The 25,380-nt window shown below is 50.1% G+C and overlaps 3 protein-coding genes across 3 annotated transcripts in view; 2 read left to right on the plus strand and 1 right to left on the minus strand.

Annotated features, from left to right (window-relative positions):
* Window positions 1-25,380, minus strand: part of ZNF584 (zinc finger protein 584) — a 77,955-nt gene that overhangs the window by 42,039 nt on the left and 10,536 nt on the right.
* On the plus strand, window positions 9,212-10,453 carry ZNF837 (zinc finger protein 837). The gene is given in 7 exon segments (XM_060130485.1): window positions 9,212-9,244; window positions 9,340-9,658; window positions 9,661-9,775; window positions 9,777-9,819; window positions 9,821-9,975; window positions 9,977-10,095; window positions 10,098-10,453. Coding segments are annotated over 7 exon segments (1,140 nt in total).
* A1BG (alpha-1-B glycoprotein) lies at window positions 10,748-20,833 on the plus strand. Its single transcript, XM_060130939.1, has 8 exons — window positions 10,748-10,969; window positions 16,388-16,468; window positions 16,689-16,724; window positions 16,810-17,088; window positions 17,562-17,834; window positions 18,112-18,408; window positions 19,023-19,319; window positions 20,103-20,833. The coding sequence occupies exons 1-8, from the start codon at window positions 10,759-10,761 to the stop codon at window positions 20,498-20,500; spliced, it is 1,872 nt and encodes a 623-aa protein (XP_059986922.1). The 5' UTR covers window positions 10,748-10,758; the 3' UTR covers window positions 20,501-20,833.

The following is a 25,380-nucleotide window of genomic DNA, read 5'->3' on the forward strand; positions in this document are numbered from 1 at the left end:
TGCCAGTCCTGGTGTACAAGGACGCTTTTTGGAACCTGGACCTTTCAACTTGTCTATTTGCACAGCAGGCTCCACATTGTAGAGAAAGCACCTCCCTTGACCTCCCCCAGGAAGGGCCCCTCAGGAGCCATGGCTACTGAGCCCAGCTCCATCATCCCTGAGCTGGTGTCCGCTGTAGGTTAGATTTGTCCCCACCTGCTGATTATCACGCTGGTGGGCAGGTGGGGCCCACAGCTGCCTGTTCCCCAGTGTGCCCATGTCACCCCCACCCATGTTCTCAGGAAGCTGCACAGTCAGTACCTCAGGTGGACAGGCAGGATTGCATCCAGTCCACTTCCCACCTGGGAAGAATATCCTTGGACTCAAACCCACAAGTGTTTGGGAAAGAGATGTTTCTCTTTCACATCCTCCCATTTTTTCACGTGGTGATGGGTGGTGAGTCTGTCAGGGTCGCATGGACAGTTTGGCAGGGGGTGAGATGCGCCAGTGTTCATTGTCACCCAGGTGTCCTCACACTTGCTTGGAGAAGGGGCTCCGAGTACCCACCCTTTGGTCTCGAGATCCAGCTGGCTAACTTGTCAGGTGGTGAAACCAAGGTACAAAGTGGCAGTTGCCACAGTACGGGGGAAGTGTTGGATTTCCAAGGAATTAGCCCTGATCAATGCCACCGGTGGGGGAAGGAGAACCAGCAAGCGGAGGGGGTGGTGTCGGCTTCACCTGCCCTGGGTCAAAGGCCAGTCCTGCAGAGGGCCAGAGGGGATGGAAGCGTTGTGCAATTATCACATGTGTGATGGGTCCTGCAGGGTCCTGTCCTTCTTGTCATCCTTTTTTTTTTTTTAAATTGAATTTTATTTATTTATTTATTTTATTTTTTTGCGGTATGCGGGCCTCTCACTGTTGTGGCCTCTCCCATTGCGGAGCACAGGCTCCGGACGCTCAGGCTCAGCGGCCATGGCTCACGGGCCCAGCCGCTCCACGGCATGTGGGAACTTCCCAGACCGGGGCACAAACCCATGTCCCCTGCATCGTCAGGCGGACTCTCAACCACTGCGCCACCAGGGAAGCCCTATTTTATTTATTTTTTATAACTTAGTTATATAGATAACTAAGTAATTAGTTATCTATTTTATACATATTAGTGTATGTATGTCAATCCCAGTCTCCCAATTCATCCCCCCCACCCCCCCTGCCACTTTCCCCCCTTGGTGTCCATACGTTTGCTTTCTACATCCGTGTCTCTGTTTCTGCCCTGCAAACCAGTTCATCTGTACCATTTTTCTAGGTTCCACATATATGCGTTAATATACGATATTTGTTTTTCTCTTTCTGACTTACTTCTCTCTGTATGACAGTCTCTAGATCCACCCACGTCTCTACAAATGACCCAATTTTGTTCCCTTTTATGGCTGAGTAATATTCCATTGTATATATATACCACATCTTCTTTATCCATTCGTCTGTTGATGGACACTTAGGTTCCTTCCATGACCTGGCTATTGTAAATAGTGCTGCAATGAACATTGGGGTGCATGTGTCTTTTTGAATTATGGTTTTCTCTGGGTATATGTCCAGTAGTGGGATTGCTGGATCATATGGTAATTCTATTTTTAGTTTTTTAAGGAACCTCCATACTATTCTCCATAGTGGCTGTATCAATTTACATTCCCACCAACAGTGCAAGAGGGTTCCCTTTTCTCCATACCCTCTCCAGCATTTGTTGTTTGTAGATTTTCTGATGATGCCCATTCTAACTGGTGTGAGGTGATACCTCATTGTAGTTTTGATTTTCATTTCTCTAATAATTAGTGATGTTGAGCAGCTTTTCATGTGCTTCTTGGCCATCTGTAGGTCTTCCTTGGAGAAATGTCTATTTAAGTCTTCTGCCCATTTTTTTGATTGGGTTGTTTGTTGTTTTAATATTGAGCTGCATGAGCTGTTTATATATTTTGGAGATTAATCCTTTGTCCATTGATTCGTTTGCAAATATTTTCTCCCATTGTGAGGGTTGTCTCTTTGTCTTGTGTGTAGTTTCCTTTGGTCTGCAAAAGCTTTTAAGTTTCATTAGGTCCCATTTGTTTATTTTTGTTTTTATTTCCATTACTCTAGGAGGTGGATCAAAAAAGATCTTGCTGTGATTTATGTCAAAGAGTGTTCTTCCTATGTTTTCGTCTAAGAGTTTTATAGTGTCCGGTCTTACATTTAGGTCTCTAATCCATTTTGAATTTATTTTTGTGTATGGTGTTAGGGGGTGTTCTAATTTCATTCTTTTACATGTACCTATCCAGTTTTCCCAGCACCACTTATTGAAGAGACTATCTTTTCTCCATTGTATATCCTTGGCTCCTTTGTCATAGATTAGTTGATCATTAGTGCGTGGGTTTATCTCTGGGCTCTCTATCCTGTTCCATTGATCTATATTTCTGTTTTTGTGCCAGTAGCATATTGTCTTGATTACTGTAGCTTTGTAGTATAGTCTGAAGTCAGGGAGTCTGATTCCTCCAGCTCCATTTTTTTCCCTCAAGACTGCTTTGGCTATTCGGGGTCTTTTGTGTGTCTCCATACAAATTTTAAGATTTTTTGTTCTAGTTCTGTAAAAAAAAATGCCACTGGTAATTTGATAGGGATTGCATTAAATCTGTAGATTGCTTTGGATAGTATAGTCATCTTCACAACATTGATTCTTCCAATCCAAGAACATGGTATATCTCTCCATCTGTTAGTGTCATCTTTGATTTCTTTCATAGTTTTCTGAGTACAGGTCTTTTACCTCCTTAGGCAGGTTTATTCCTAGGTATTTTATTCTTTTTGTTGAAATGGTGAATGAGATTGTTTCCTTAATTTCTCTTTCTGATCTTTCATTGTTAGTGTATAGGAATGCAAGAGATTTCTGTGCATTAATTTTGTATGCTGCAGCTTTACCAAATTCATTGATTAGCTCTAGTAGTTTTCTGGTGGCATCTTTAGGATTCTCTATGTACAGTATCATGTCATCTGCAAACAGTGACAGTTTTACTTCTTTTCCAATTTGTATTCCTTTTATTTCTTTTTCTTTTCTGATTGCCATGGCTAGGACTTCCAAAACTATGTTGAGTAATAGTGGTGAGAGTGGACATCCTTATCTCGTTCCTGGTCTTAGAGGAAATGCTTTCAGTTTTTCACCATTGACAATGATGTTTGCTGTGGGTTTGTCATATATGGCCTTTATTATGTTGAGGTAGGTCCCCTCTATGCCCACTTTCTGGAGAGCTTTTTTTTTTATATCATAAATGGGTGTTGAATTTTGTCAAAAGCTTTTTCTGCATCTATTGAGATGACCATATGGTTTTTATTCCTTAGTTTGTTAATATGGTGTATCACATTGATTGATTTGTGTATATTGAAGAATCCTTGCATCCCTGGGATAAATCCCATTTGATCATGGTGTATGACCCTTTTAATGTGTTGTTGGATTCTGTTTGCTAGTATTTTGTTGAGGATTTTTGCATCTATATTCATCAGTGATATTGGTCTGTAACTTTCTTTCTTTGCAGTATCTTTGTCTGGTTTTGGTATCAGGGTGATTGTGGCCTCATAGAACGAGTTTGGGAGTGTTCCTTCCCCTGCAACTTTTTGGGAGAGTTTGAGAAGGATGGGTGTTAGTTATTCTCTAAATGTTTGATAGAATTCACCTGTGAAGCCATCTGGTCCTGGACTTTGGTTTGTTGGAAGATTTTTAATCACAGTTTCAATTTCATTACTTGTGATTGGTCTGTTCATATTTTCTATTTCTTTCTGGTTCAGTCTTGGAAGGTTATACCTGTCAAAGAATTTGTCCACTTCTTCCAGGTTGTCCATTTTACTGGCATAGAGTTGCTTGTAGTAGCTCTTATGATGCTTTGTATTTCTGTGGTGTCCGTTCTAAGTTCTCTGTTTTCATTTCTAATTTTATTGATTTGAGTGCTCTCCCTCTTTTTCTTGATGAGTCTGGCAAAAGGTTTATCAATTTTGTTTATCTTCTCAAAGTACCAGCTTTTAGTTTTATTGATCTTTGCTATTGTTTTCTTTGTTTCTATTTCATTTATTTCTGCTCTGATCTTTATGATTTCTTTCCTTCTACTAACTCTGGGTTTTGCTTGTTCTTCTTCCTCTAGTTCCTTTAGGTGTAAGGTTAGATTGTTTATTTGAGATTTTTCTTGTTTCTTGAGGTAGGCTGCTATAAACTTCCCTCTTAGAAATGCTTTTGCTGCATCCCATAGGTTTTGGATCGTTGTGTTTTCATTGTAATTTGTCTCTAGGTATTCTTTGATTTCCTCTTTGATTTCTTCAGTGATCTCTTGGTTTTTTAGTAACGTAGTTTAGCCTCCATGTGTTTGTGTTTTTTACGTTTTCTTCCCTGTAATTGATTTCTAATCTCATAGTGCTGTGGTTGGAAAAGATGCTTGATATGATTTCAGTTCTCTTAAATTTAACGAGGCTTGATTTGTGACCCAAGATGTGATCTATCCTGGAGAACGTTCCGTGTGCACTTGAGAAGAAAGTGTAATCTGATGTTTTTGGATGGAGTGTTCTATAAATATCAATTAAATCTATCTGGTCTTGTGTCATTTAAAGCTTGTGTTTCCTTTTTAATTTTCTGTCTGGATGATCTGTCCATTGGTGTAAGTAGGGTGTTAAAATCCCCCACTATTATTGTGTTACTGTCGATTTCCTCTTTTATAGCTGTTAGCAGTTGCCTTATGTATTGAGGTGCTCCTATGTTGGGTGCATATATATTTATAATTGTTATATCTTCTTCTTGGATTGATCCCTTGATCATTATGTAGTGTCCTTCCTTGTCTCTTGTAACAGTCTTTATTTTAAAGTCTATTTTATCTGATATGAGTATTGCTACTCCAGCTTTCTTTTGATTTCCATTTGCATGGAATATCTTTTTCCATCCCCTCACTTTCATTCTGTATGTATCCCTAGGTCTGAAGTGGGTCTCTTATAGACAGCATATATATGGGTCTTGTTTTTGTATCCATTCAACGATCCTGTGTCTTTTGGTTGGAGCATTTAATCCATTCATGTTTAAGGTAATTATCGATATGTATGTTCCTATTACCATTTTCTTAATTGTTATGGGTTTGTTTTTGTAGGTCCTTTTCTTCTCATGTGTTTCCCACTTAGAGAAGTTCCTTTAGCATTTTTTTGTAGAGCTGGTTTGGTGGTGCTGAATTCACTTAGCTTTTGCTTGTCTGTAAAGCTTTTGATTTCTCTGTCGAATCTGAATGAGATCCTTGCCTGGTAGAGTAATCTTGGTTGTAATTTCCTCCCTTTCATCACTTTAAATATATCATGCAGCTCCCTTCTGACTTGTAGAGTTTCTGATGAGAAATCAGCTGTTAACCTTATGGGAGTTCCCTTGTATGTTATTTGTCGTTTTTCCCTTGTTGCTATCAATAATTTTTTTGTCTTTAATTTTTGTCAGTTTGATTACTATGTGTCTCGGTGTGTTTCTCCTTGGGTTTATCCTGCCTGGGACTCTCTGCGCTTCCTGGACTTGGGTGGCTATTTCCTTTCCCATGTTAGGGAATTTTTCGACTATAATCTCTTCAAATATTTTCTTGGGTCCTTTCTCTCTCTCTTCTCTTTCTGGGACCCCTATAATGTTAATGTTGTTGTGTTTAATGTTGTCCCAGAGGTCTTTTAGGCTGTCTTCATTTCTTTTCATTCCTTTTTCTTTATTCTGTTCCATGACAGTGAATTCCACCATTCTGTCTTCCAGGTCACTTATCTGTTCTTCTGCCTCAGTTATTCTGCTATTGATTCCTTCTAGTGTATTTTTCATTTCAGTTATTGTATTGTTCATCTCTGTTTGTTTGTTCTTTAATTCTTCTAGGTGTTTGTTCTTTAATTCTTCTAGGTCTTTGTTAAACATTTCTTGCATCTTCTTGATCTTTGCCTCCATTCTTTTTCCGAGGTTCTGGATCATCTTCACTATCATTATTCTGAATTCTTTTTCTGGAAGGTTGCCTATCTCCACTTCATTTACTTGTTTTTCTGGGGTTTTATCTTGTTCCTTCATCTGGTACAAAATCCTCTGCCTTTTCATTTTGTCTATCTTTCTGTGAATGTCCTTCCTGTCATCCTTGTTTCTTTTTTTCTTTTTTCTTTTTTTTTTGTGGTACACGGGCCTCTCACTGTTGTGGCCTCTCCCGTTGCGGAGCACAGGCTCCAGACGCACAGGCTCAGTGGCCATGGCTCACGGGCCTAGCCGCTCCGTGGCATGTGGGATCTTCCCGGACCAGGGCACGAACCCATGTCCCCTGCATTGGCAGGTGGACTCTCAACCACTGCACCACCAGGGAAGCCCTCTTTTTTAATTTACTTTTTATTTTATTTTTTTGGCTGCCTTGGGTCTTTGTTGCTGTGTATGGGCTTTCTCTAGTTGCAGCTAGTGGGGGCTAGTCTTCATTGCGGTGTGTGGGCTTCTCATTGTGGTGGCTTCTCTTTCTTGTGGAATGCGGGCTCCAAGCATGCAGGCTTCAGTAGTTGTGGCTCGCGGGCTCTAGAGCACAGGCTCAGTAGTTGTAGTGCACGGGCCCTACAGTGCAGGCTCAGTAGTTGTGGTGCACGGGCCCTAGAGTGCAGGCTCTGTAGTTGTGGCACACAGGCTTTGTTGCTCCACGGCATGTGGGATCTTCCTGGACCAGGGATCGAACCCGTGTCCCCTGCATTGGCAGGCAGATTCTTAACCACTGTGCCACCAGGGAAGTCCATCCTTGTTTCTTTGGAGAATGCCCCAGAGCAGTTACTTGCTGAACACAGGACCAGACAAGACACCCCTACCTTGGGCCTTCAGCTTCCTGGGCTCCAGCAAGCGGCCCCCTGACGAGCAGAGCAGTGGCACCGGCCAGTGAGATGGCCCCTCGCCATCTGCGGGACGTGCCTTCCTCTGCATTTTCACCTTTAACCAATTCAGTGTGTCCAATTTCCACTCAAAAACATTTCCCCCCAGAGCGCAGACCATTGGTGCATCTCTGCTGTTGTGGTTGAGATATCCAAGGCAAAACAACCCACCAGTGATAGCTGGCAGCAGAATCCTGAAAGGAACCCACATCCAGCCATTCTGATGTGTCCTTGGCTGAAAATGTGTAGCGTCCTGTTTAAATGCGTCCTGATTGCTTTCAGTTCCTGGGCAACTGCTTGTTATAAATTTGCAAAACTGATGGGAAAGCAACAGTGGGTTGAAGGAGAAGGTTGGAACAAGCAATTTCCCTAAATAAACTCGGAGTTCTGGAATGTTTGATAGAGGAATATCTGCCTTCCACACAGCAAAAGGAGGCGAGCCTGAGCCCTGGTGCTCAGTGAGATGGTGATTTACCGTGGTCACACATTCATAACGCAGAGGCTGCACTGGACAGATCTGTCTTTGTTCTGGAAGGAACAAGAACCTAGAGAAAATTCTCATCCTTACCCATGGGCTCTTTAATAGGTCAGTTTTCTGGTCATCAGTGACTGTCACTGGCCAGGAACCTGATTGACATGCATGTCCTCTTCTTCCCCTTCTTTCCATCTTCCTCCCCACCAGGTGAGCCTTTTCCTCCGTCCTGCCCCTCCTCGCGGAGTGCAGCTGCATGTTGCAGCCACGCCCCACCTAGCAAGCCCCTCCGCAGATGGGATGGTTCTGAGTATCTGTCAAGATTCCAGGATAGGTATTTATAGTTTTGTTTCACCGAAATGGCATCTTGATGCATTTACTGTTTTTCCCCAGTAAATCATATAAAAAGCTCAGAGAAGGCCACTGTGGTAGGCAGAATAATGCTCCCTGCTTCTCCAAAAGATATGCACGTCCTAGTACCCAGAACCTGGGAATTTACTTCACGTGGCAAAAAGGACTATGAAGTGTGATTAAGGATCTTGATATGTGAGATTCGTGGTGGGCCCAAGGTGTCTTTGTACAAGAAAAGGCAGGAGGGTCAGGATATATGATGACATACACAGAAAGTGATGTTTCACTGCTGGCTTTGAAGATGGAAGACAGGGTCACAAGACAGGGAAGGAGGTGGTGTCTAGAAGCTGGATAAGGCAAGCAAACCGAGCCTTAGAGCCTCCAGAAGGAAGCAATGCTGCCGAAACCTTGATTGAGGAGTTCTGACCTCCAGAACTGAGATAATAAATTTGCATGGCTTTAAGCCACTAAACTTGTGGTAATTTGTTACAGCAGCAGCAGCAGTAGGAAACCAACAATGGCCACAGATGAATTTGAAAATAGTAATTGCAGACATCAGCCCCTTTCTGGTGTTGGCTGTCACTGGAATGAGCAGGGCCCCCTTGCTCAGCTGTTTATATTTACAGTTATCATACCCATTTTGTAGATGAGGCTGGCAGTCCTGAGAACCAAGCTTGCCTGGTAGAAGTGGGGAGGGGCACACTGGGCCTCCAGCCCTGCTGCCAGGTGAGTCGCATCTCACACCTTACAGAAGAGCTGGCTAATGGCAGGTGGACAGAGCTGGGCCAGGCCGAGGCAGGGAGCCATCAGGGCATGGCTCCGGGGGCCTGGTAGTCAGAGTGGAGGAGGGAAACTGGGGAGTGGGCAGCTGAGAAACTGGGGTGTCCCTGTTGCTTGAGGGAGGGGCCACTGAGGTCCCAAGCCAGGGGTGAAGGTACTCCAGCAGTGGCAAGGAGGAGGGAGGGTGCCGGGGAGCAGAGAGAGGCAGGGAAGCAGGTCTCTGGAGTGTCATGGGTCCTGAGAGTAGGGACAGGAAGCTCCAGTGTTCTCATGGCCGGGTGTCATTCCTCCTGCCCCTTTCCCTGGATTGCCGAGAGTGGGGGCCACTCAGTAGGCATCCATCCTGGGGTCAGCATTCTTAGGGACCTGCAAACCTTCATTCTCTTCTGCTCTTCCAGATCCCACAGCCTGGACACCGTGTTGTGGGCTGCCCTTGGGATGCAGCCTTGGGCCCAGAGCTCTCGGCAGGAAGGCAGCCCCAAGGTAGATCCCCAGGGAGCCCACAGGGGCCAGGCAGAGAGGCACAAGACAGAGCTGAGGCCCCTGGAGGAGGACCCAGCCGAAGGACACCCCTCTCGGGGTAGACCTGCGTGGAGGGAACGTGGTCAGCAGGACAACTCCCCTGGGTGTGAGCCCCACTGCAGGGACTGTCAGAGTGCAGGAGCTGGACGCCTGGTGCAAGAGTCACGTGGCCCCACCTCCTCTCCAGACCCTGACCTGGTCATCCCCAGGGGCCGCATGCCGGGCAGGGCCTCTGTCCGTGCCCAGCGGGTGCCAGGGCCTCCAGCCAGAACTCCTTCCTGGTGCAGCATCCCAGGACACCCCCTGGGAAGAAGACCCCTGCGTGTGACCACCGTGGGGTCCAGGTGCTGCACTGGAGCTGCCCCCGCGCTGCGCTGTGCAAGGTCCACTCGGACTGCCGCCTGCGCGCACATCCCTGTCCCAGGACCCTGCCGCCGGCCTCTCTCCAGCAGAGTCCCTTCGTGGAGCTTCCTGCCGCGGGCCGGCACAGCGAAGCCTGTACCCGGATGTCCCCGCTGGCCCTGCAGGAGCTGATGCAGGCGGCAGAGGAGCCCCTTCCGTGCGCCCGGTGCGGAAAGCGCTTGAGCCCCAACGAGCAGCAGCGGATGGACGAGGGCCCCCGGATGTGTCCTAGGTGCGACCAGGCCTTGGGTCCTCTCCCCGTGAGCCCGGCCGCCCGGTTCAGCAGCTGTACGCCAGCGTCGAGTGCGGCAAGGCCTTCACGTGCACCTCAAGACTGCTGCAGCCCGAGGGCATCCACACGGGTGAGCGGCCCTATGTGAACCGACTGCGGCCAGGCCTTAGTGCGCTGCTCCGGCCTCCAGGGGCCACCAGAAGACGCACTCGGCCGAGCACCGCAACTGCGCCACGGCCCTGGCTCCGCGAGCCTTCCGGCCGAGGTGCTCGCCGCGCGGGGAGAAGGCCCATGAGTGCGCCGAGCGTACCAAGGCATTCGGCCTGCTCTCGCACCTGGCGGAGCACCGGCGAGAAGCCCTACGCCTGCTCAGAGTGCAGCAAAGCTTTCAACCAGCGCTCGAACCTGAGCCGGCACTGGCGCACGCACAGCAGCGCCAGGCCCTACGCGTGCCGGCTGTGCGACAAGCCTTCAAGGGCCGCTCCGGCCTGGTGCAGCACCGGCTTGCACACACCGGTGAGCAGACCTACGGCTGTCCCAAGTGCGGGAAGACCTTCCGGGGCTGCTCCGAGCTGCACCAGCACGAGCGCCTGCACTCGGGGGAGAAGCCCTGCATCTGCGCGGACTGCGGCCAGGCCTTCGTGCGCAACTGCAGCCTCCCGCGCCCAGCGCGCGCACACACCGGCGAGCAGCCCTACGCGTGCGGCCGCTGCGGCCGCGCCTTCAGCCAGCGATCCAACCTCCACGAGCACCAGCAGCGGCCCGCGGGCGGCGCCTTAAACCTCGCCTCGCGCACACGGCGTCCACAGGCGTCCCCCACCTGAAGCTTCCTAGGGGGCTTCAGTATCCCTCGGTCGCCTTGGGGGTGTCTGCACACCCTCTGGCGTAGCTGGGGCCCCCCCTCCTCTCTTAGATCTGGCGAGGCCTCCGCCTCTGACCTCCCTGGCATCAGGAGTGGGCCCCTGCGCATCTCGTGCACCTACCCGAGGCCGCTGGCCGGGGGCTTCTGGGGCTGGGACTCTGCCTGCCCACCGCCCGGCGGTTCAGTGGTCGCTGTGGAGAGGGCTCTGTTGGGGGAGGGGCGGGATTCCCTGGCAACTTTGAGCTGGTCTGTGATTGCCAGGTGGGGATGTCACGTTACATCAAAGCCAGGTGGTCCTTCCCACCCCGAGCGCTCGTCCCCTCCTGTCCGGACGCCAGGATGGACTACGTCTCCCAGAAGCCCCTGCGGCGTGGGCGCAATCAAGGAGGGAGACTTGAAGGTGTGGCTACACCTGCCCGAGGCCACCACTTAGGCGGAGTCCAGCCGAGACCTGGAGCAGCACGTTTCTTTCCTAGCTGTATGTATGGTTATGTTTGTATATGGTTCTAATTTATTCCCCACCCCATCCTCCACACTCTTTCCAAAGTGAAACTCCAAGGACTCTCCACTCCAGAAGCCAACATTTGCACACACTCATTACAGGCCGGGCACCGTGCTGGGCACTCTGCCCTTAATCACCCCTTTTGATCCTCACCTTAACTGAGGGTGGGGGCAGGGAAGACTCTCAACCATATCAGGGTGCCCAGAGAGGCCACGGGCGGGGGGCCCAGCCAGAGCCTCCTGGAGGGAGGGCAGAGGTGGGCTCAGCACCGAGTCCCTCACCGTCTGGGCCTCCATGCTTCCAAAGGGGTTCCCTGAATGTGGCGTGGACCCTGCAGCAAAGCCCTGCTGAATCATCCTTCACTTTCTGTCTCCTGTCCCGAAATCCTGTCGCCTGGGAAGAGGAGGATGTGTGGGTCCCCTGGGGTAAGGAAGCTGTTGGCTCTCCATTCCCAGGCCTGGCTTGCAGGACACCAGCCAGCCCTTTATTGTGTCTTGCTTAATTCAGGACTCACCTCCCGAGGGCTTGAGTTCCCCTGCTCTGCGGCAAGCCAGTCACCCAGTACTCTTTCCAGAGGTTTCTCCCAAGTTGCAGCTATCCTGGCCACGTCACATTCCACCCTGGAGTAGAGGCTAAAATTCGCAAAGCTGGTCTCTTTGCAAGTCCAGCAGAAATGAAAACACATGCCCCTGCCGTTCTATTCTCAGCATTTTAGGGGCACGTTTACACTTCCTTGTATACTTACTAAACACCAGCAAAGTCGTGCTGGACAGATACCCTGAGTAGTGCAAGAATGTGAGGAAGGCTGCAGTTGCCACCCACATGGCACACCTGAGAGCTCATTCCAGAGAGCAGTACGGTGGGGCAAGCGGAAGAGGCCATTCAGGAGACCTGGAAGTCTCCCCACCCCTGCGGCTAGTGGAGCACCTCAGGCAAAAGTGGAACTTGGGTTTTTTCTTTTTACCATCCACACAATTCATCCTGAGGAGAAACCCAGCTAAAGTGGTATCGCCAAGGACAGCTCAACCTTTTACAGACAACCAGGACATTTATTCTGAAGAGTTCTGTTGTTGAGAACTCAATCCTTGGTGGACACGAGGGGGCTGATGAGGGAGGCAAACTCCCAGTGTGGTCAGTGTGTCATGGATGATGCACACCCATCAGTCGTCTTGATAGACCTAGAAACATTCAAACCAAAGAGAAACCCGGTTGATATGCAAGTGTAATAACAGTTTCCATCAAGCCTGAACACAAGGGGAGTCTTTCTGGAGAGAGCCTAGGAATGTGACCAGGTGGGCTCAGCTCCACTGCAGTGACAACGCTAATGCCCTACCGACTGAAAACACTAAAACTAACCCCCCACTTCCACCATACATTATGGGTTGGCAAGGGCAACACTCACCCCCACTCACTCACCAGGGCCCCTGACAACAGAGCAGCCACTATGTCAAACATGGCTGGCTGCTAGTGTGGTTGGCAGGTGGTCCCTCTATGCAGACCGCTGTGCAAGTCTGCTTGAGTGTCCCAATGACACAGCAGTTGACTTTCCCCAGAGTGAGTGAGTTGAGTCCAGGTCGCTCACTGTCACTCATGCCATATAATATTCGTGCCACAGACCATCCCTGATTCAATGCAGAGAAGAATATGCAAGCAAGGGTGTGGAAGCTAGGAGATGAGGGTCATTAGCAGCTGTCTTGAAGGCTGGTTACGACACTGTCTGAGTGAGAAGCATGTGGAAAAGCTTCTGCTGGTGGTCCAACTTCATCAAGCACCAGACAGTCCATATGGGCAAGGAGGGCTGTGAGCCCAGTCAAAACCCCTCTCTCTCTAGCTTCCTGCTGGGGAGAACCCTTGTGGATGTAGGGGGCATGAGGAGGCACAGTGAAGCCAAAACAGCATAATCATAAAGAAGTCCATGCCCAGACACATCATAAGCAAAGCTGAAAACTAAAATTTAAATTTTTTGAAAGCAGCTTGAGAAAAACTATGCCTCACATAAAGATTGATACAAAAGATCACAGATTTCTTATCAGATATCATGAAGGCCAGAAGGCAGGGAAACAACATTTTTAAAGTGTTGAAGAGGGCTCCCCTGGTGGCGCAGTGGTTGAGAGTCCGCCTGCCGATGCAGGGGACATGGGTTCGTGCCCCAGTCCGGGAAGATCCCACATGCCGCGGAGCGGCTGGGCCCGTGAGCCATGGCCGCTGGGCCTGCGCGTCCGGAGCCTGTCGCTCCGCAACGGGAGAGGCCACAACAGTGAGAGGTCCGCGTACCGAAGCGGGGGAAAAAGTGCTGAAGAAAAGAACTGTCAGTCCAAATTCAATATACAATGAAAATACACTTCAAGAAAGAAAGCAAAATAGGGGCTACCCTGGTGGCGCAGTGGTTAAGTCTCTGCGCTCCCAATGCAGGGCACCGGTTTAGATCCCTGGTCAGGGAACTAGATCCCACATGCATGCTGCAACTAAGAGTTGGCATGCCACCACTAAGGAGCCCACGTGTTGCAACTAAGGAGGCTGCGTGCTGCAACTAAGACCCAGTGCAACCAAATAAGTAAATAAAAAATATATTTCAAAAAAAAGAATGAAAACAAAGACATCCTCAAATGAAGCAAAACTAAGACAATTTGTTGCCAGCACACCTGTTCTAAAAGCAATGCTAAATAGGGAGTTTAGCATTTGTCAGAAGGGAAATGATAGCAGAAGGAAAATTTGAACCTTGGGAATGAAGGAAGAGTAACAGATTGCGTATGTTCGATCTTTAATATATGTATGATTGTTGAAAGAAAAATTTATAACATTGTCTGGCAGAGTTTCCTTGACAATGAAATGTCATTTATACCACAGGGTTTTAATGTGGTATAAATGACAACTACAGCATAAAGAGAGGAGGGTATCAAAATTCATTCAGTGATATATTTGACATTTGAACATTTTACTGTATATAAATATCTCAAAGAAAACCATTAGAGTACCAAATTAAAAAAAAATTTGAAGAGCAGAGGGTAAAGAGGCTTATATAGTGCTAAAGTTTCTACATCCACTTTAAGTGGTAAAATATTAACTCTTAAGTACACTGTGAAGAGTTATGAATACTGTAATCCCTGGATAAACCCCTAAAAAAAGACTATAAAAAGAGATGATCAAAAGCTCAGTAGATGAACTGAAATGGAACCCGAGAAAGAAATAACCCAAAAGAAGGTAGGAAAGGGGAAACAGACGGACAACAGAAAGAACAAACAGAAAAGAAAAAGGTGGACCAAAACCCAAGCATATCCATTGTTACATGTAAATGGTCTAAATATACCAATTAAAATAATTTGCCAGAATGAATATTTTAAAAAGAAAATAAGAAACCGCCCTTAAATATAATATAGGTAAGCTTAAATAAAAGAGTGGGAAAAGGTATATAATATGAAAACTCCGTCAAAGAATGCTGCAGTGACTATATTAATATCGAACCAAGTAGACTTCAGAACAAGGAAAATTATCGGGAGAGAAATTACACAGTGATAGAGGGCCAATTCACCAAGAAGACATAATTCCAAATATGTATGCATCTAACAACAAAGCCTTAAAATACAGGAAACAAAAACTGATAGAGCTGAAAGAAAATAATAGACAAATTCACAATAATACTTGGAGACTTCAACACCCCTCTCTCTAGAATCAACAAAACAAGAAGACAGAAAATCAGTAAGGTTACAAAAGAACTGAACAACATCATCAACCAACTGGATGTAATGGATGAACTTGCCAATAGTCGATTTTTTTATCCACAAAGAAGTAATTTCCCATGATTTAAAGTAACACAGGGCTTCCCTGGTGGCGCAGTGGTTAGGAATCCGCCTGCCAATGCAGGTGACACAGGTTTGAGCCCTGGTCTGAGAGGATCCCACATGCCGTGGAGCAACGAAGCCCTTGAGCCACAACTACTGAGTCTGCGCTCTAAAGCCCGTGAGCCACAACTACTGAGCCCAGGTGCCACAAATACTGAAGCCCACGCACTTAAGAGCCTGTGCTCTGCAACAAGCGAAGCCACTGCAATGAGAAGCCCGTGAACTGCAACAGAGAGTAGCTCCCACTCACCGCAACTAGAGAGGGCCCACACGTAGCAATGAAGACCCAACACAGCCAAAAATTAAAAAATAAGTAAAGGGCTTCCCTGGTGGCGCAGTGGTTGGGAGTCCGCCTGCCGATTAAAAATGGATAATGCAATAAATGACAAAGGCAGCTCAGAAAACTGTCCACAACCTGAGCACAGGGACAGGACCAGGGTGGAAGCACAGGTCTGAACTGAATGGCCTGGGTGCAAATGTGTCTCCAAATCCATGGTGGGTCACACATTGCGGAATTAACCAGCGAGGGAGAAGGAACCACAGCTCCAGGCAAGAGCCAGGATGCGCCTGCAGGAGGCCTGCATGATGCAAAGTGTAGAAAATCCAGACACAGGCGAATCCCACCTTGGCCGGCACACCTCCAATACTGCATGTCGGGTGGGCCCACGTGGGGCTTGGGTTGCCCTGGGCCCTGCCCACTGCCTTCACCTGCCCCAGGGTGGGTGGGGATCCCAGTACTGCTCAGCTGTTGGGGGGAGGAGATGAGAGGCCTTGCAGAGGGGAATGTACCAGAAGGACAGGCCCCCACCTGCCTCATTTCCTTCACGCCTAACGTGGAACTGATAGTAACACCACCTACTGCCCAAGTCCACGCGCAGAATGCTGTGAACCACAGCAGTAGGTGCCTCATAATTTTATTACTTATTTTTATTTTATTATCAATTATTTTACTTATAAACAAACCATCAATTTAAATATTCGTTTATTACTTTAATGTATTTCTTATTTATTATACTATCTATTTCTAACATTATTTTATTACTTTTATTAATTCGTTGTCATTTATTGCATTATCTGTTTTTAATACTTAGTGTTTTATCCTTTCTCTCATCATTAATTAATTATTTTCACTTTAATCATTTTATTACTTATTGGTAATTTTGTTTGCTAACTATGATTCCATACTATTATTTAAATGTACTTGTTATTATTTATCACATTACTTGGTTTAGTATTTATTTTATTTTAATGTATTTCTTTCCTCTCTCTCTCTTTTTTTTTTCTTTTGCCACACTGCCTGGCATGTAGGGTCTTAGTTCCCTGACCAGGGATCGAACCCTTGCCCCCCGCAGTGGAGTCCTAACCACTGGACCAGCAGGAAATTCACAATTTTATTTTTATTTAAAAAATGTTCTTATTATTTTTCCATTTACTATTTATTATTAATTTTCTTCATTTGTTATTCTTTGCTGCTATTATATCATTTATTTTGTTATCTTTACTCTTTATTATTAATTTAGTTTATTCATTCTGCAGTTATTGATTGTTGCTATAGCTGAGACTCCTGAGGCCACATCTGCCCTTTGTCCCGACCCCCTGGAGCCCTGCTTTCCTGGAAATACGAATGAGCTGCGAGGTCAGTGCCCCGCGCCCTCCCCCCCACCCCACCCTCCCGGCCGCCCTGGCTGGGCCTTATCACCCGGCAGACACTCCTGTGGCTGCAGTGAGGCTGACCATGTCCGCACGGGTGGCCCTCCTGCTGCTCTGGGGTGAGGCGTCCTGCCTGGGGTCCCCGGGGCCAGATAAGGGGCGGGAATGAACAGCCATGGGGCCTCACAGGTGGTGCGTCTCCGCAGGTCTCGCCCTGAACCCAGTGACCGAGGAGGTCCAATGTGAGTGGGCCGGGCCTGGGCATGGTGGGCGCTGTGGGGTGAACCCCTGCCTGGGCCCCCAGATCTGACACCCATCCCCACACAGACATCGACACAAGGCCAACCCTGTGGGCAGAGGCCGAATCGCTGCTGGAACCCTGGGCCAACGTGACGCTGACATGCCAGAGCCCCTTGTGGACCCTGGAGTTCCAGCTCTTCAAGGATGGACTGGCCCAGGGACTGGTGCACCTGGATTCACCTGCCACCGAGTACAGATTTCCGCTGGGAGCAGTGACCGGTGACACCCGGGGCCTCTACCGCTGCCACTACAGCACGGACAGTGGGAGGAGCAGCCTGAGCAACCTCGTGGAGGTGACTGGAGCAGGTGAGTGGAGGGCTCACGGGCCTCGAGGCAGGAAGAGAGGCTGCTGGAGAGGCCTCCCTTCCTCCACTCCTCACTCTCCCTGTTCTCTTCCGGCCCCCTCCCCGACTGGCTGGTGGCCTTGGGTAAGTCAGGTAACATCTCTGAGCCTCAGTTTCCCCATTGGTAAAATGAGGGTGATGTTTGTACCAACCCTAGAAGGCTGTGAGGAATAAATGACTGAATCCTCAGGAAGCGGTTAGGGCAGGCCTGGCCACAGTTGGGCCCTGAACGCGTCTTCCTCTTGTAGTCCCCTGTCCCTGTCTTGGCCTGTCCCGCCACCCCTCCACCCCTCCACCCCCACCAATGCCTTCCATCTCCTGGCTCCCTCACATTTCCATGAGTGTGGAGGTCCAGGTCCGGCTGGGGCCCCGTATCTTCCAAGTCAGGCAGAACCACCCATGACCCCTGCACCCCACCCCCCGCCCCCGCCGCAGAGCCCCTGCCCCCACCCTTGCTCTCAACCAAACCCGTGCCCTGGATCACACCGGGCCTGAACACGAGACTTCTGTGCCTCGGGGGACTTCGCGGTGTGACCTTCCTGCTGAGGCGGGAAGGTGATGACAAGTTTCTGGAGGTGGCTGAGGCCCCAAAGGACAGGCAGGCCACCTTCCCAGTCCACCGGGCTGGCATCTACAGCTGCAGCTACCGGACCCACGCATCAGGCGCCCCCTCGGAGCCCAGTGCCACTGTGACCATAGAGGAGCTGGGTGAGTGGGTGGACCATCCCAGAGGGCTTCCTGGGGGAGAAGGCTCCTGGAGACAGAGTAGCTTTTACCCTGACCCCCGGCCCTGAATACCCCTGTCCAGGACTGGGTCTGGGAAACAGTGGCCACGCAGTTGCCCCGCCTTGATAGTGGCGTGGGAATTTGCCACAAGGAAGGCTGTTCCCGGGGCAAGAGGTCTGGAGGCTGGGCTCCAAGGAACGCTCCCACAGCGGGGATGGTTGGGACTCTGGCCGCCCCAGTGACTGTCCCTGCCTTGCAGCCACGCCGCCGCCACCCAAGCTGACTCTGAATGGCGGGTTTGCCGGGCTCCTACGCCCCGGCTCGAGCGCGACTCTCACCTGCGTGGCGCCCCTGAGCGGGGTGCACTTCCAGCTGCGGCGGGGCGAGGACGTGCTGCAGGTACCCATGGCCAGTACCAGCCCAGACCGCATCTTCTTCCAGCTGAACACGCTGGCCCCAGGAGACGGCGGTGTCTACACGTGCCGCTACCGGCTGCCAGAGGAGCTAGCGCTCTGGTCCTTGGACAGCGCGCCCGCCGAGCTGGTGCTGAGCGATGGTGAGCCTGGGGGATGTGGCAGCGGGGAGGGAGGACGGGGCGCTCTGCCCTCGGGGCAGCGGGAGGAAAGACCCAGGGAAGGGTCCCGGTAACTGCCAGGGCTCAATCCCGACTCATCTGCCCGGCCTCAGTTTCCCCAGCTGAGGACAGAAAAATGAGCCCAGCCTCGTGGCCCCGCGAAGAATAATTGGGTCCACGCGCAAGTCTGGCCATGCAGGCGCTACATGCACGGGGGCCCCCAGCCTCCGGGGTCCGGGTGGGCGCCGAGGCCTCTCTGTTGAGGGTGGCCAGTTTGGGGCTGCAGGACCCGCCAAGGACCAGGGGCGTAAACCCCAGGAGTGGACGCCGGCGGGGGAGGCGGGCGCGGATGCTCCTCCAACAAAACACGACCCCACACCCGTCTATTTTTGTGGGCACACAAATTAGTTAGGAACAGTGTAGGAGCGTGCGTGAGCGTCCAAGGAGGACGAGGGCCGGGACGTCGGGCGGATGGTGCGGTTTTACGCAGGGCGGTGCAGGCGGGCCTCCCGGAAAGGAGCAGAGGGAGCGGGGCGCACTCTTTCCGGCGGAAAGATGCGGCGTTGGGCGTCAGCCTTGCCGCGTCCTCCCCGCAGGGACGCTCCCGGCGCCGGAGCTGTCGGCCGAGCCCGCGACTCTGAGTCCCGAGCCGGGGACGCTGGTGCAGCTGCGGTGCCGGGCCCCCCGCGCCGGCGTGCGCTTCTTCCTGGTGCGCGAGGGCGCGGGGCAGCGCCGGGTGCACGGTCTCTTGAGCCCCGCGGGGACGGAGGCCCACTTTGAGCTGCGCGACGTCTCGGCGGTCGACTCGGCCAACTACAGCTGCGTCTACACAGACACGGCGCCGCCCTTCGCGGGCTCCGCGCCCAGCGCGCCCGTGGAGCTGCGCGTGGACGGTGAGCGGCGGGCACATTGGTCCGGAGCCTCCTTCTGCCCGTGCGCAAAACGAGGGTGCCCGCCTGTCCCAGGACGCCGAAGGGAAGCGCTCTGGGCCTCGGTCCTGCCCGCAGAGTCGGCGGCTCCTTAGGGGAGCGCGAGGTCGGCCGCCAGGGCCCTGGGACGCCCAGCCTTTTGGCCTGTTTCCAACCGGGGCTACGTGTAGCGCTTTGGTGGAGGTCGTGGAGAGAGGACCCGGAACTTAGGGTTCAGAGTGCTAACGGCTTTGCACTGGCTCACGCCTTAGGTTCCCTGTGCGACAGGCCTGTCGGCTGTGGTCAGATTATGACCCCACCTCTGCCTGCTCCCGGGCGCCCACGGCGGAGGGCTGAGCTGTAATTCTCCCCGAGCCCCCGCCGGCCCTGGGGTCTGTGTGTTCCTCTGATTTCCTCATCCGGATCTCCTGGGGTCGGAGGTCAGGCAGAGCCCCCCGCACAGGGTCCACCACCAGACCACTGACTGCGCTGTGCCCTCTGCGGGAACCCGTTCCCCTGGCTCCTGTCTTCCTTCTCACCTGTCTTGAAGCCCTGAGTGCCGTTCGCTGGGGACCCCAGGGAGTCTCAGAGAAGGCCCGGGCCTGGGGGGTGCGGGGACGTGTACAGGGAGACACTACGGTTACAGCGCAGTGACCACGGTGTGAGGCCAGCAACCTTGGCTGGAGAAGGGGGCGGGCAACGGAGCGGGGCTGGGCCGCTGCTGCCTGGGGCAAGGGGCTTCACTTGACCGACCCGCTGCTCTCCCAGGACCCCTGCCCAAGCCGCGGCTCCGGGCCCTGTGGACGGGGGCCGTGACTCCGGGCCGCGATGCTGTCCTACGCTGCGAGGGCCACGTGCCCGACGTCTCCTTCCTGCTGCTACGGTCCGGCGAAGAGGAGCCCTCGGCGGTGGCCTGGACCACCGACCCCTCCGCGGACCTCGTGCTGACCTACGTGGGGCCCCAACACGCCGGCAACTACAGCTGCGGCTACCGCTCCAACTGGGCCCACTCCCTGCTGTCCCAGCTCAGCGACCCGGTGGAGCTCCAGGTGGCAGGTGGAGCTCGGTTCCGTGGGCGCATCGAGGCTCCCGGCCTTTGCCCGGATTCTACCCTCCTACAGGGGTGCCCTTTCCCGCACCTCCTCCCAGCACTAACACTGGCCTAGTCTGCTGGGTGCGTGGGGGGGAATTGCAGGCAGGGAACCACATAGGCAAAGGCCCTAAAGCAGAGAGTGGCCTGGCCAGCTGGAGCACCTGTAGGGAGGCCCAGGTGTGTGTGTGTGGTGGGGGGGTCTTAGCTGGCAGCTGACCAAGCCACTTCCTTCCTGGGGGGTCTCAGTGAGGTCTGCTCTGACTCACCAGGGAGCCTCCTTTCCCTAGCATTTCTCTTCTGTCAAATTTGTCTAGGAAGCTGATTCGGCTGCAGACCCAGGCTGCTGATGGTATCCTTGGGAAGTCCTTTCTCCAGTCTGGCTCTGATCCCTCTTCCTGCAGCTGGAAGCTGGACTTCCCCTGGGGGGAGAGGGCAGGGATGGCTCTTCCTCAACCATGCCAGGAAACAATAAACGTGAAGACAGACTTTAAAAATGTGTCTTTGGCCAATGGCAGCCCTGATGCAGGGGGGCTGGAGTCCCAGAGCCGAGGGAAGTGGGCTGGGATCCTGGGTCTTGAAGGTGGATGGGCTCCGCGTTGGATCCTGAGGGTAGGGGTGCCGAGGGTAGGGGTGCTTCTGGGCCCCCACTTTCAAGACTGCCTTCTTCTGCCTTCTTCCGTTAAGCTACTCCCCAGTCACCTCTGCCCAGTCGCCAGCAGGTGTGGGTGGGCAGCTTGAGGCTCCAAACAGAACTTGACTGAACTGGGAGGCAGTTCAGAGGCTGCATTGTGTAGTTCTGTCTTCCCAGTCTGAGTGGCCACCATGTGGTGGTGCCAGACTGTGTCTCCAACCAGAGGCCAGGTCTCCCACATCAGAACTTGGAACTGTGGGAGGAGTGGGAGTCCTGTCCTTCCCCACTGTCCCTCGATTCTGAGCCCCCTTTGCCCCACCTGACGCCCTCCTGGACTATTGCCCAGCTCCTGCCTGGAGCTTGGCCCTCGAGATGCTGGCATACAGCAGTTGTGTATTAGGCTGGCATTATCAACTAATACTTGATAAACTGGGTTTTTGCCTATTTCTTCTGAGAGGTCTGATTTACTGGCATGGAGTTGCTCGTAACACTCCTGCATTCTTTTAGTGCCTGCAGGGTCTGTAGTGCTGTCACCTCTTTCATGACTGATGTGGTGTCCCTTCTCCCTCTCTCTCTGTCAGTTTAGCTAGGGGCTCATCAACTGCATTAATCTTTTCAAAGAACTTACTACATTTTGGCTTTGCTCATTTTTGTATTGTCTCTTTTCTACTTTGTGAATCTCTTCTTGTATCATTACTAGTCCCTTCCTTCTACTTACTTCTGAATTAATTTCTTCTTTTTCCTTTTCTTCAGGTGGAAACTTAGGTCATTGACTTTTGGGGTTAAGCATTAGTAACAGCCTAATGTTAGGCTTAAAAATAGGTTTGTGTTACTTTAAATCATGGGAAATTACTTCTTTGTGGATAAAAAAAAGATCGACTATTGGCAGTTCATCCATTACATCCAGTTGGTTGATATGTTGTTCAGTTCTTTTGTATCCTTATTGATTTTCTGTCTTCTTGTTCTGCTGATTCTAGAGAGAGGTGTGTTGAAGTCTCCAAGTATAATTGTGAATTTGCCTGTTATTTTCTTTCAGCTCTACCAGTTTTTGTTTCCTGTATTTTAAGGCTTTGTTGTTAGATGCATACATATTTGGAATTGTTTTGTGTTCTTGGTGAATTGGCCCTTTATTACTATGTAATTTCTCTCTTTATTCCTGGTAATTTTCCTTGTTCTGAAGTCTACTTGGTTTGATATTAACATAGTCACTGCAGCATTCTTTGATGGAGTTTTCACATTATATACCTTTCCCCACTCTTTTACCTTAAGCTTACCTATATCATTATATTTAAAGTAGGTTTTTTATTTTATTTTTTTAAAAATTCCTTTTAATTGGTATGTTTAGACCATTTACATGTAACAATGGATATGCTTGGGTTTTGGTCCACCTTTTTCTTTTCTGTTTGTTCCTTCTGTTATCCGTCTGTTTCCCCTTTCCTGCCCTCTTTTGGGTTATTTTTTCTCAGGTTCCATTTTAATTCATCTACTGAGTTTTTGATCATCTCTTTGTATAGTCTTTTTTAGGGATTTCTCTAAGGATTACAGTATGCATACTTAACTCTTCACAGTCAACTTAGAATTAATATTTTACCACTTAAAGTGGGATTTAGAAACTTTATCACTATATAGGTCTCTTTATCCTCCCCTCTTTAAATTTTTATTTTTATTTATTTATTTATTTTTATTTTATTTTCCTCTTTAAATTTTTTAAAAAATCTTGTACACTAATGGTTTTCTTTGAGATATAATTTATATACAGTAAAATGTACAAATCTCAAATATGTCACTGAATGAATTTTGATACCCCCCTCTCTTTATGCTGCAGTTGTCATATATACCACGTTAACATACACTGAAAACCCTACCAGAAAATGTCATAAATTTTACTTTCCACCATCATACATATCTTAATGTAAGCAATCTAAAGTCCCTGTAGCATTTCTTTTAGTACAGGCCTGCTTGCAACAGATTGTCTTAGTTTTGCTTCACTTGAGGATGTCTTTACTTCGCTTTCTTTTTTTTTTTTTTAATTCATTTTATTTATTTATTTTTGGCTGCACTGGGTCTTCGTTGCTGCGCACAGGCTTTTTCTAGGTGCGGCGAGTGGGGGCTACTCTTCATTGTGGTGCACGGGCTTCTCCTTGTGGTGGCTTCTCTTGTTGTGGAAAACGGGCTCTAGGCCTGCAGGCTTCAGTAGTTGTGGCACGTGGGCTTAGTAGTTCTGGCTCACGGGCTTAGTTGCTCTGTGGCATGTGGGATCTTCCCGGACCAGGGCTGCAACCCATGTCCCCTGAATTGGCAGGCAGAGTCTTAACCACTGCGCCACCAGGGAAGCCCCTGCTTTCATTCTTGAAGTGCATTTTCACTGCATATAGAATTCGGACTGACAGTTCTTTTTCTCAGCACTTTAAAAATGTTGTTTCCCTGCCTTCTGGCCTTTATGATTTCTGATAAGAAGTCTATGATCTTACGGGACTTCGCTGGTGGTCCAGCGGTTAAGATTCTGCGCTCCCCATGCAGGGGACCTGGGTTCAATCTGTGATCAGGGAACTAGATCCAGCATGCTACAACTAAAGATCCCGCACGAGGCAACGAAGATCCTGTGAAACTAAGACGTGGCGCAGCTAAATAAATAAAAAAGAAATCTATGATCTTTTGTATTAATCTTTATGTGAGGCATAGTTTTTCTCAGGCGGCTTTCAAAAAGTTGAAATGTTTTTAGTTTTCAGCTTTGATTAGGATGTGTCTGGGCATGGATTTCTTTGAGATTCTGCTGTTTTGGGTTCACTGAGCTTTCCGAACCTGTAAGTTTATAACTTTTGCCAAATTGGGAAAGTTTCCAGCCATTATTTCTTCAAATATTCTTTCCACCATCATCACAAAGAATGTGATTTCATTTCCAACTATACTTATGGTTTCATGAGTCTCTCACTGTGATTCTGTCCTATAACAAGGCTGTTAAAACCTGCCTGGTTTCAAACTATTACGTCATCTTTTTTTATTTTTATTTTTTTTTGCGGTACGCGGGCCTCTCACTGTTGTGGCCTCTCCCGTTGTGGAGCACAGGCTCCGGCCACGCAGGCTCAGTGGCCATGGCTCACAGGCCTAGCCGCTCCGTGGCATGTGGGATCTTCCTGGATGGAAGATCCAGGAAGATCCAAGCACATCTGATCATCCCTTCTTTCCAGGCTGAGTAGGTCACTGAGGTTCAGGGAGGTCACTTATCCGACGCCCCCAAAGCAGCCTAACTTCAGGGCCACTCCCTGCAGCCTGTTGGAGGCCTGGGGGCACTGGGAACATGCATCTCTTGCCTCTGAGTTTCCCCCCACATCTGTCAACTTTCTCAGTCTCTCGGCCTTGGCCGCACTCTGTGTGGAAGGCGACCTGTGTCTAGGTGTACCTGGGACTCTCTCAGAGATGCTGACACAAGATCTCCGTCTCCCTGGGTCTCAGCCTTCCTGTTCTGAACCATCCACGTCGGTCGGTCTTTGTTTACTCATGACACAGAAGGAACGAATCCAATACGGAGGGAGAAACACAGGGAGAGATGGTGACGATGACCAGTACACAACAGTATGGGGTGTGTCAGATGGTTCACACGTGATGGGGTCATCAGAGAAACAAAGGAAAGAAGGCTGACGCCCTGGCAGTTAGGAACAGAGGCTGCGATATCCAGTTACAGACATGGACCCTGCAAGAGGGACAGGGATACAGCATTGTGAGAGAAGGCAGAGAGCAGTGACAGGATGCTGGCTGCCAGAGCCCACGGCACCAGGGGGGCTCTGGGGCCATGGAAAGGGTGGACTCAATACAGGAACATTTTATTGAGGCTGCTGCGTGCCAGGCTGGTCTGAGTGCTGGGGCCCTGGAGAAACTGGATTGTTTTGCCCTGTAGGGCCCACAGCTGGCTCGGGGGAGAGAGCCACGTAAACATCTACAAGGACGACGTAGGGTGCAGCGTGGTGACCGCCTCCGGGAAGGCGTCAGTCATGCATTCAGCAGCCATGGGTCAGGGCCCATTGCCCTGTGTGCTGTGGATACTGAGAATAAGACATGGCCCCTGCTCTTGGAAGCTTACAGTGTCCTTGGGAAACACAGTTTCCAAGCTCTGTAAGGAGTACATATAATATGGTAGGAGGCTTAAGAGGAGTAAGGGGGAGGCACTCTGGAAGCAGAGGAGGCAAGCTGAAGTCTGTCTGAGGTGGCTGGGGAGGGATACTGGAAACATCTTGGAGGGAAGAAGAGAGGTGGGTTCCAGGCACAGGCACAAAGGCACGTTCGCGGGAAAAAGGGTGGCTTCTTCAGGAACCGCACGTTGTTCC

The sequence above is a fragment of the Lagenorhynchus albirostris genome, chromosome 19 (assembly GCF_949774975.1).
Source record: "Lagenorhynchus albirostris chromosome 19, mLagAlb1.1, whole genome shotgun sequence".
NCBI lineage: Eukaryota > Metazoa > Chordata > Mammalia > Artiodactyla > Delphinidae > Lagenorhynchus > Lagenorhynchus albirostris.